General features: G+C 36.1%; 1 protein-coding gene across 3 annotated transcripts in view; it reads left to right on the top strand.

Annotated features, from left to right (window-relative positions):
* pdgfd (platelet derived growth factor d) overlaps window positions 1-12439 on the top strand; it is a 136212-nt gene that overhangs the window by 98254 nt on the left and 25519 nt on the right. For 2 of the 3 annotated variants that reach the window (XM_028465544.1, XM_028465543.1), the window contains exons 2-3: window positions 5250-5439; window positions 9808-9985. In XM_028465544.1, coding sequence (XP_028321345.1) covers window positions 5250-5439; window positions 9808-9985 — 368 coding nt within the window. Of the gene's footprint in view, window positions 1-5228; window positions 5440-9807; window positions 9986-12439 lie in introns of all 3 variants that reach the window. The other variant, XM_028465542.1, reaches the window with a different exon arrangement.

Below are 12439 nucleotides of genomic sequence, written 5' to 3' on the forward strand. Positions count from 1 at the left end.
AAAGTGGGTGTGCTGTTCTTTTCATCTTCCACTAACTTGTGTGTTTTTGCACAAACTCCTAGTGTCAGTTTGCTCCTTAAAGAGGAAAGGAAACATTGTCGAATGAATACATTTTGATTGATGGGTGATAAAGCAAATATGTTTGTTTGTTTGTTTGTTTGTTTGTTTTTAGTTAATGAATATGATTTGGAAATCTTTTGAAATTTTTTTTTGAATGTGCAATCCACCATGTTACATCACTGACTGAGGCAGTCGTCGATCTGTGTCCCTGAACAACCACAAGTGTTTTTAAGTGATTGAATGAGTCAATCACAGCTACATTGCACTGGCCATGTGTACTTGGACGACCGGGCCTTAATCTTTAAGACAAACAAACCAGCTTCTAAGCTAAGCTAGCAGCCTGAACAACTGATTCAACATAAACAAACCAATAAGTTCTCTGCTGCAGAGGATCATTTTACCATATCTGCAAAATTATCGTTATCAAAGGTGAAAGTAACAGATTTCAAGTAATTGAGTTGCTTTGATGGGTAATTGTACTTTTATGAGTGTATTTCTAAATCAGTTATTTTACTTGTACTTAAAGAGTAACTAAATCGCAAACCCACTTCTTTCTGCTGAATTCACATGTATTTGGGTATTAAGTAGTGCTGCTTATTAATCCTAGTCCCACTCTTCACATTTTAGTAAAAGTATTGTAATTTTGCGTTTGTAGTTGTAAAATGTCAGAGTTATTGGCCAATAAGGGTTGAACGCCAGCTATTACAATTGAATTTTGCTATTGGCTGAAACAGATTTTTTAGATTGACCTGCGTCATCAACTTTCACTGTTGGCCCCGCCCTTCCTATCAAAGCTGAAAGAAGGGAGGAGGGTTTCCTCCATTCATTGCCCTCAGTGAGCATTGATTGACAGCCTAAATGAGGAAGTCTAAAATAGCCCACAGTAGCGATGATGTTTTTGACTCTGTGCTTCTATAAAGAGCAGATTCTGCGCTAATCAGAGGGTTCATCAAGCTATGTTTGTATTTACAGACACATCTATGCTGTGTGTATTCCTGTCTGTCTCCGTGTGTGCATGGACATGTGTGTACATTTTATTGCTGTGTGCGTGAGGTGGTGGGAGAGTAGGGCTGTGTGTGAGCTTCACGTCGTCGTTGTGTATGCCTGTGGTTGTAGTGACAAATCTCAGCTTATTAATTCGCTATGTGTGTGTGTCTACAGACACATCATTGTGTGTATTACCGTCTGTCTCTAAGCACAGCGCTGTGGGCTGCACGCCCATAATTAAGGCATTTTTAAAAATTTCTCCCCTAGTGGCAGGTCAGAAGAAAGCAAGGGTTTTGTTACTCTTTAAGTACGTTTTAAAAGAAGTAAAGTCATTTGTTACATTTCTACACTCAACCATTAATGAGAAATTTTTTTTTTTTTGTTTTAAAACGATCAATGGACATTGTGAAACTACAAGAAAATGAAATGACCAGAAAACAGTCAAATGCACACATCATAGCCGACCAATCAGGTTAAACATAATGCACGGCACCAACACATCATTGAATGCTGGTCATTTTCTCAGTTTTAGAGTTCATACATTTAGCTATACTTAGAGCCTGAGAATTTTTATTTTTTTTATTTTGAATTGAATTCATTGGTGTTTTGACAAACCTTTTTATTTTATACAGATGCCTTTGTGGAATTGTGCAATATTTCATCTGTTCCTTTTTAAGTTTATACATGAGATGTTTACTGTTTGCGAGGGAACTGTGGCAACATTTATCACCAAAAATAAACGTGAGGGGTGAAAGTAACGAATAACTTTTACTTTGAGTACAATTTAATTGAGCTATTTTTTACTTGTACTTGAGTATTTTATGTACGACTGACTTGTACTTCAGTACAAAATCAATCAAGTAACAGTACTTCTACTTGAGTAGGAGATATCAGTACGTTTTACACCTCTGCTTGTTAGAGGTTTTTTGCACTACACAGTGCAAAAAAACAAAACAAAAAAAAAAAAAATCAATAATACATGTATTATTTTGTATATATTAAAGCTTCTCTTTTGATTTTCAGGGAGATTTAATGTGGACTCATTAAATGAATGAATGTACTTGCCTTAATATCAACCTGTCCTTGTAGAAGTGAGACATGATATAAAAGTGGATTTTATTTATAAAGAGGAAGGTATCTCTTTGTTGATATTGTCAAAAGTCCACCAGGAAGGCTCACAGCAATATTGTGTTGCTCTTGAGAGTGTTTTCCAGCTGGGAGTGAGTGTATTACGTGTGTCCTGTTAGCTTGTGTGTCAGCACATGAAACTTCATTTTATAAAGATGAAAGTCAGAGACAGGATATGTTCAACAGGGGATGGTAGGTGTAGGAAATGGGGTCGCCTTGTTATAGGTTATGTCCTGTGAGAGCCATGCTTTGTGTGGGAGAGCAGCACATGCAAACCGTCACTCAAGAAAAGCAATTTCAACTGACGAAAAAAAAAAAAAAAAGAGGATTGTTAGGAAAGAGAAAGTTTGTGATTAAACACCATCCACAAAGTCATTTTTAATTGGAGAATACTATAGTTTAACATACTGTATTTTCATTGTGACTTTTACGTGACTTTGGTATTATTCATCATGTGGCCTGATGTTTTCTGTGTGATTGACACCTCAAAAACAGAAATAGATATCAAAGCTATTATGAACATCACACCCTGATGCTGGAGGTGGGAGCGACAGGTTTAATTAGTGAGATTTTACCTGTGCAGATTCACACAGACACTAAAACTCACTTGAGCACACTTTTAATTTTAAGATGTTCCACTCATTCTGCACAGGATCCTGACAGATGACTGCAGTAGTTTACTCTAGGACCAATATCAAGAATCAACTAGCATAACTTGTACATTTTGGGGCTGTGGGAATGAAACAGAAAAAGTTACGTTACTTTATCATCTGAGTGTATAGAACATTTAATCAAAACAAGTGTGTCCTTGGGTTGTGTTGTTAGGTTCGTAATAGTTTAGGTTGTAATGCTCCTAAAATCCCCTGACTACCCACTAGGGGTGTGAAAAAAATCAATTTCATGATATATCGCGGCTTTTTAGTGCCAATTTTCAATCGATTTATTTTTTTTAATTATTATTAATTTATATATATCATTTTTTTTCTGATATTTAATTAATATTTTTCATATTGTATTTTTCACATTTGTGTTTTTTACTGCTGAGACATTGTCGCTTCTCAGCGGAGGAGCCTAATTACTGTGCATGCGCCATGGATATAATAATAATAGAAATAATAATAATAATAATAATAAAAATAATAATAATAATAATAATAATAATAATAATAATAATAATAATAATAAATAAGATGTTTTGAAATAAATAGTTTTGACTCCATTTGTCCTCTGAATGAATGAATGAATCGTGACCCAAGTATTGTGATACGTATCATATTGCAACATCCTTGCCAATACTCACCCCTACTACACAGATACAGTATACATCTTTGGTTTCTGTTGTGTTCATATTCTTAATATCCTTCCAACTCACTTGGCAGACTAAGTCAATCAGTTAAGCACTGTAGATGTATGTCCATTAGTTCTTTAAAAATCAAAGAACAAAAAAAAATAGTTCATTTTCCGACACAGAAATACTTGAAAAAGAAGTGTCAGAATATAGTTCACTCTTTAATGAATAATTGTTAATGTAACAACACTGTTGCATCAAAATCAAACATTTCAATGCCTTTATAGACACTGATAAATAAATACACATGTAAGCATTAGGGAAACACACCCACTCTCTGTCCTTGGCAGACACTGTAATGTGAAAGTTCCTCATGAATAAACATATTGAGACTTGACTCAAGATTCTAAAAAAAAAAACAAGTGGAAGATTACCTTTACAAATAATTTTAAGCCCAGCTCACAAGAATTGATTTACATATGTATAGGTTTTTAGCTTTGAAAACGTGCATACCTTTTTTAAATACTTTAACAGATGTAAAAAAACATGTAGCAAAACTAAGTTTTTAATGCTGCTGAGGCAAGAGCTGTGTTCTGTGTTTGCTGAAGGTGACAGAATGACCAACTTCTGCAGAGAGGAAGAGGAAAGGGACTGCTGGGATTGTACAGGAATAGGAATGAAAGGGAAGTTTGTAGTAAAGAGATGAAAAAGGGTCAAAACGTCATCACGCAATGCCGTGATTATAGATTCAGCTCGAAAGCAGAAAAAATAAAACAAAAATACAGGCGTGTGAACATCTGCAGGATATTACTTTAGCACCATTTATTTTTCGCTGTATTTTTTATCATATTAATGATTCCATTGTTTAGTCAGTACTAAATATTCAGCAGGTCTCATTCTGTCACTGATCATTAATAATCAAGGCTGATTAGCAATTATTTTTCTCTAATCACAAAACATTTTAAAAGTGCAATGAAATGTCACTGATGCTGTCAAGTGTATAGAAGTTAGTAGGTGGAGTGTTAAGGTAGGTAACAAATAGTTTTTAGCAGGTAGATGTTGACTTGCATGTCATTTTGAATAGATAGAGAAACAGCATGAAGTCACTAAAAAGACATCATTGTTTCATCATTTTGTTTTCAAAGCACCTGTCTGTGTGTGCACACTCTTTATTTATCCAAAAAAAAAAGAACAAACTGTTTTCTTGACTTCAAGGTAAACCCTCCTAAGATTTTGATAAATGGCTTATCTCCTGGGAAAAATGGAAATCTCTTACCCACCACTTGGTTGTCTTACATTAAAATGAATCTGATTTTCACAGTGTTATGGAAAACCAAATAAAAGCACAATAAGCTTATTATTTTTTAAGAAACCATAAAAACCTTCTACCCTGCAGCTTGAATCATTTTTGCAAAATCAGAGACGAGAACTGATCTTGGCCAGAGAGACGATGTTTTCAACACTGTGGTGTTATTTTTATATCTAAATTTGAACATTGCAAAAAAATAATTTTAGCACTTGTAAAATTGAATCAATAAACATCGAAACAAGCACTCAAGATCACAGGTTTTTATGTTTGTCTTAAGCATATAAATGATTTCTGTAGTAAAGGAATTGGGTTAAAAAGACATTTTTATCTCTGTTTATCCTACATGCATTTCCTGTGAATGTCCTGCTGTAAATCTTTTGCTACATTTTATATTATGTTAAATTAAATTGTCACTCTTTATAACTGGACTAACTGATAAGTTGTAACCACTAACAGAGAGCAATCGCCTCACCACAGACATGTACAGCAAAGAGGAAAACATCACAGTGACGCCAGAGGGTGGAGTCATCCAAAGTCCACGCTATCCAAACGCATACCCTCGCAACCTGCAGTTGTCATGGAAACTGGTGTGTCCACCAGGGAGCCAAATACACCTGAAGTTTGACAAACACTTTGGCCTGGAGGAGGCTGAAAATGGAGTGTGCAGGTAACATAGATGTAAATAATCAGTCATAGAAAAAAAGTTGTCGGAAAGCAAAACAGACTGGATGGGACAGAAAAAGGCTAAGGGATTATTGTAATGGCAAAGTCAAATATATATTATACATATATATTGCTAACCTAGTTTACTACATACGGACAATCAAAAATAAACATAAAAGGATGCAATATAAACAGGTACCACTCTGGAGTGTCTTAAAGAGATGAATCCATGAAGTTGCTTCTCTTGGCAGGAACTATCGGAAGTTGCCCTTGAGGACTGAGAGGAGATAGACTTTTTAATCCCCGTATGCAACTCAGTTGTCTTTGTAAGCACTTTCTTTATAAAGACAAAGGGGAGTGGCAGGGGGAGAGGAGGAGAGGGAACACATTAGATAACTAGCAAAAAGGAAACTGGAAACTTTAACACTGAGCATGCAGTTATTTCCATTTCTTGACTTGCAAGGTTCTTAATTTCAGAGAATGTTTGCATTTATTTGGACAGTAGGGCAGCACACACTGGTTACAAACAAACTAACTATCCGACTCAGTAGTCCCTAATTTATCGCGGGGGTTACGTTCTAAAAATAACCTGCAATAGGCGAAATCCGCAAAGTAGTCTGCTTTATTTTAGCTGTAAAACCCCTCACCACACACTTTATACACTTTTCTCTCTTGTTTAAACACTCTCAAAGTTCAAACCTTCGTAGATTTTAAAACATAAACCTGTTTTCAAACATACAGCAGTCACAGAGCAAGCGATCAGCTCATTGATGCCGAACGCGATCAGAGTCTTTGTTGATGATGACGTCAGGCCGTCAACACAAACATCGGTCTGTTCACCCATTTAACCATGGAGTAGAAGCTGTGTGTGACCACCTGGAGCTGTATGACACAGCCTTTAGAACCGGGACGGGACTAGGAAGGATTTGGCGTGGAGGTGAATCATTGAGTTAGATGTGTCGCTGGTGGGTGAACGCAGCATTAGCCAACCGGGACGCAGAACACAATGCGCGTTTACACGCTGTAAAAAATGCATCCAAAATTGCACTGTAAAAAAAATCTGCGAAACACCGAGCCCGCAAAAGACGAACCGCGTTATAGCGAGGGACTACTGTATCGGTGCTTCTCAAATGGGGGTACGTGTACACCTAGGGATACTCGATGGCACTACAGGGGATACTTGGGAGAGAGTGAGAAAGAGAGAGAGAGAGTGGAAAATTAACAAATAAAGTGTCAGTCTTGGTCCCACCCCAGGCATGACAAGACCAGAAATGATAAAAACTATAGAAATAAATCTATTCAGGAGCCACTAAATCAGTGTTTTTCAACCTTGGGGTCGGAACCCCATGTTGGGCTGTCTGAAATTTCTGAAAAAAATGAAACAGATTTTTGAATTTTTTGAATTATTGTTATGGTGGGGTTTGGGGTTTAGGGTGAAGAAATGGGGTCACGATCCAAAAAAAGTTGGGAACCACTGAACTAAATACTCTTTCTTTCCACTTATTTACAAAATGTTAATTCCATCATTATGCTCTATAGTTGTTTTTATTTCTAAGCAAAATGTTATAGTTGGACAAAGGGGGTACTTGGATTCAGAAATAATAGGGGGTACTTGAGCCAAAATTGTTATACACCCACTGATCTATACCACTAGTGTCAAACTCAAAGCCCGCAGCATCCAATTCATTTTTGCTCAAAGTGAAAATTACATCGAAAGCATTATTCCTGAAATGTCACTCATTTTTTCTCTGGGCCAATATTCAACCCAGTTTGATATCAAATGGGCCAAACCAGATGAATCCAAGTGTCAGGGCTGGTAATGTTGGAGGATGTTGATGCAGACAAAGGAGGCAGGAGTTGTGCCAGTAACCATTTAATTCCTAAAAATCGAAGTTTTGCAAACTACAAAAAAAATAAAGACAGTGTATGGAGAAGACTGGAGACAGGGAGAAACACAACGTGTTAGAGCCAGAGCAAAGATGTGAAACAAAAATGAACCAACATCCATTCTATGTCCAAACACTCAGCTAAATAGTGAGGGAGGCTTGATTGGTAATGAGCTATACCTGAGGGAACTAATCAATCAAACACACTGACATCATTGGGAGGTGGAGACACAAACACAAATACACAAGAATTAACACAAGAAAGAAATCAAGTAAATAAACTAAGACTAGTTTAAAGAGGCATAACTAAAAGAGGACCTCAAGGTCTAAACACAAACAAACTACAAACCATGACATCAAGCAGTTTTATCAAAGAAAAGAACAAGAATTTTACCACATTGTGCCTATGTTGACATAAACTGATATAAATGACTACTTACACATCAAAAAGAATCATCTTAAAAGCAAAATACTGACACACAAAAATCTGATTCGGCCCATTTGAGACTGAACTGGACCTTATGTGGCCCCTGGATACGTTTAACACCAATGATCGACACTAAATAATGAGCAAGGCAGGGTACAAACTAGGGCCAGGCAACTTTGCCTAAATAAAAAAGCTCTGATTTTTTTAAAGAAAAATTTGAGTTTGGACTTGATTTTTCAATGAATTTAAAAAATGACTGCAGACATCAGATATATTGTCAAAAGTGCAACTTTATTGCTGTGATTGTCCTCAAGAGTTAAAATAAAAAGTGAATGATTCTCTGTCATTCAACAATTTCAAGCTTTAACACAGGTTTGAGCAAAAGTGCAACAGCAAATTCACAGTAGCTTCAATTTTATGATCAAGAAATCAGATAACTACATATTTTACAACATATAACATTACAATTAAAAAATAATAAACTCTTCCCTTAGCATCTCAGCATAGTGCGAATAAAAAATTAAACATGCCTGTGGCACACACACATAGCCTACTCAAAGGGTAAACACATGTAAACAAAGACAGAATGCGAAAAAGTCTGAAAAAACTGTGGTGAAAAAAAAATGAAATAAAAAAATAAATAATTTAAAAAAGTTATTTATTTTTCAAACTTGAATTTGCAATATAAAAACAAACTACAGTAGATTACACAGAGAAAAGCCTACTGTAAACTTGGAGGAAGTATTCATTCCGACTGTCAAATGCTCTGCTGCAGTTCTATAAATAAAGCAAATGTGCATTTTCATCAAAACAAGTACTACTTAGAAAATTAAGAAGTTCAACATGGAGTTATTTTAAAATGATCATATGTGCCAGTCATGTCTCTCACTCAGTCAAACAAGCTGGTCAATATGGTTTGCTTTCAGAGCTGATTCATTATGGTTGTACTTCACCCAAGCACAGTTTACAGCTGAAAGCCAAGACAGATGACCCACACTGTTAGGCACTTAATGCAGTTTGTCGCCCTACTGCATTTTGGTGAATGTTTTCCACAGGCCCATTTTAGGGACGACCAGTGTCATTACTCACTTCACCGCAACTCTGTGACAAATTACTAATTTTTTTTTGGTATCTGATATTAGAGTTACAAAATTGTTTTTGAAAATAGTAACGAATGGCAATGTCTAAATAAGCTTCACTCATAGGGCTGGGCGATGTGAAACAAAACTCAGATCTCAATACTTTTTTCTCAAAACTGCAAAATACGATATAAATCTTAACTTAATAAAGCCTTACCAGGAAGACAATTATGGGTTCAATTTGCTGAAAATGCCACATAGGCACATTTATTACAGCTGATCAATATGTGCCACTTTTGGCTTTTTCTCCTCTAAGGGACAGCACGTGTGAGTTAGTTCTGTAGTGTGGCTTGTTGAGGAGAAGGTCTGAGTTAGAACGCACTCAGCGATACATCTAACTAAGCTTTTCATGTTCTGAGAAGTATTAGTTCTAGTATTTTAATATAAGATATAACAATATATATCTCAGAAATATGTAAAAATTGTAAAGAAGGACACTGTGTGACTGCACTCTATGAATAATATTAAATAATTCTATGATGTGATTTGTACTGTGTGATTGTATAAATAAAGTTAAGAAAATATAGATATCTCTCGATATAGACGATATTGTCATTTTCTATTTCACCAAAAAAGAAAACTCGATACATCTTAAATCGCAATATATCACTCAGCCCTAATCACTCATTTGTTAGATTTGGACACATATAAATACATGTATCAGAGAGCTTTAAAATTAAAAGCAAACTAAACAACTCTTACACAGGTGCATTTATTCTACTGCTTATTTGTAATTGTTAAACGTGACAAAGAGAACAATAATGTTAATTTGTGCATCTATTAGCTGCTGCTTTCTAATGAATGGATGTACAACCACACTAACTCTCTAGACTTTCTACTTAATTGAAATGTATATCCTTTGTATTTTAACACCATACATTGTTTTTTTTGTTTTTTTCAATCTCTCTTTCACTCTCCAGATACGACTTTGTTGAAGTGGAGGACCAATCAGAGACAAGCACCATAATCTGGGGCCGCTGGTGTGGAAAGAAAGCTCCGTCGAGTCTCAACTCCAAAACTCACACACTCAGAGTCACCTTCAAGTCAGATGATTACTTTGTCGCAAAACCAGGATTCAAAGCTTACTACTCACTGCTGGTAAGGGCCCAACTCCTCCACTTTCCAAACCAACACCAAGCTATCATTTCCTGTTAAAGTAGCTGCACTCACAGCCCTCAATAAAGGAGGAGACCAAAAGACAGGAGAAGAAGAATGAGTAACGATGAGAGGGCAGATTAAATAATGTTATAATCAGTTATAGGACACAATGTATTAGCCAAAGAGTTTTTCTCTCATACCTGTAGACAACTATTGAGAGGAATGAGAATGTAAAGAGATGGATAGGTAGGAGGGCAAAAAAAAACTTCGTCTTCAAAGGGTGTCACACCATTAGCTAAGGAGATTAACTGTGTCATTCTGTCAAAGAGAAGAAAGAGTTTGACTCTCTTTAGAATATGTCCTCCTGGCCACTAATCAGAGAGGTAAAGGAGAATAAAACGGACATGGAGTGACATTTCAAGATGTTTCTTTTAAATGAAAGTAGAGAAATCAGAAAATTTAACATTATTACCTGGAGGGAACAGGGTGCAGGCTGTGATCAAACCTGACATACAGTAAGTGGATGAGCACATTTAGAATAAAATCAAAAATCATTTAAAAGATAATAATACTGTTTTTTTTCTGCACTGGCCAAAAAATAAAACCGAGCTCTCTCACTGAATGTACATTCAAAGGCAATAACATAACTGTACAAGCTGTGAGGTTTGGTGAAAACTGAAATGTATATTTTTTAAAAAGAAGCTCTTAACCCACTTAGAAACATGGCAGTTCCACCACATTGAACCTGACAAATCAACAACATTTCAAGAAACACTTTACAAAGAAGTGTTTACATAAATGTGCCAACCTGCATTCTACCATGGCATGAACACGTTTCTTATCGCCTCCTCCCAGCCTCACTGCTGTCATTCTTGCCTCTTCAACTTTGTGTTATTTCCCCTCTGGTCATACAATCCCACCTCCCTACTTTAAAAGAAAACCTAACTCTTGAGGTTTATCTTATTTGATCAGTTTTTCCCCCTATTTTCAAAGAGCTGCTGTGTGTTTGTGTCTCTCCGTCTTGTATAAACATATTCTTACAGTGTGGGGCTTAATTTAGCAGGTCTAATTTGTTCTCTCCAGACCTGTCGTACAGATAAGAAGGAAGAGGAGAGGAGGGGAGGCAAAACGCAGGAGAGCAAATGAGAGCGACGCAGGGAGAGAATGAGGAGAGGCAGCTTTGGAAGGAGAGAACAGGTGCCTCCGATGGTATCAGCGTGTCTGCTAATGACTAAAACAGCCTCAGCTGAGAGAAAGAGCGTGACAGGTAGCCAACGGCGTTGGTAAGGGACTAAAGTTGACGAAATAAAGAGAAGAAGAAAAACCGATAAGTGAATGCACTGAAAGCACAGTAAAATAATGTATTTATCGCACGTATCCTTTGCTGTCAGAGTCCACTTAAATGTTACTGTGTTTAATCACTGCCTTTACTTTGAGGTGTTGAGGTTTGTTTTAGACAAAAAGCTAAACCAAGTAGAGTAATTGTGTTTTGATGTGATCATTAGCGCATTTCCATTACCTTTGGAAATGCGCAAAATTTAATAGCGCAATAAAAACTAGGGGTGTCACGATCCGATATCGATACTGGATATTGGTCCGATATTAGCCTAAAAACGAAATTCGGATATCGGATTCAAATTTCCAGATTTTCCGATGTTTTTATTTGATTTTTTATTTATTTTATTCATTTATAGAATACTGTAGATATAATGTTGGAGGTTAAAAATTATGTAACCAATTAGTTAATAATAAATGGGTCAGTTTTTCCCAAACCTACTGTTGCTGACTATTGTTCTCTGTTTGAGTAACATCATTGATCAAGCCTTTTCTAACATTCCACACTACAAAATAAGTCATTATTATCTCTTTATTTAAAAAAAAAAAAAAAAAAGGATGTATGATTCATGTTGAAATCAGATCGCCGATACGCAAGGCTGCAATATCGGTATCATATCGGAAATGAAAAAGTTGTATCGGGACATCTCTAATAAAAACTGGTAATAGAAACACCTGGATTTCGAAAAAAACAAACACAAATATTGCTAATTAGTTTTTACACTTTCGATATTGAAATGTATCGCAAAAGCACTACGAAAATACCTTTTCTGCAAATACAGAACGTGACGTACTTGGTCACTGACCATTTCTCTTCGAAAAAACATGGCGCGGTACGTGTAAACATTAGACGTGAAACAACAAAGGAATACAGTGTTATAAAGAGGTTCTGAGCGTCCATCTTCCTGCAGCAAAGTCTCGCGGCATGAGATTTCACGGAAGTTACGAGGCTCCTGCCCAAAATAACCTTCAATGGAAACACGTTCAAGGCACAATTATACTTTGTCGACAGTTAGAAATATCACTTTTATTTTGTGAAAATCTGTAATGAAAACACAGCTACAGTCAGATTTTCATTGGCATTAAAATTGGTATACCACATAAGATAGTGAGCCTTTT

The sequence above is a fragment of the Gouania willdenowi genome, chromosome 13, assembly GCF_900634775.1.
Source record: "Gouania willdenowi chromosome 13, fGouWil2.1, whole genome shotgun sequence".
In the NCBI taxonomy this organism is placed as follows: Eukaryota; Metazoa; Chordata; class Actinopteri; order Blenniiformes; family Gobiesocidae; genus Gouania; species Gouania willdenowi.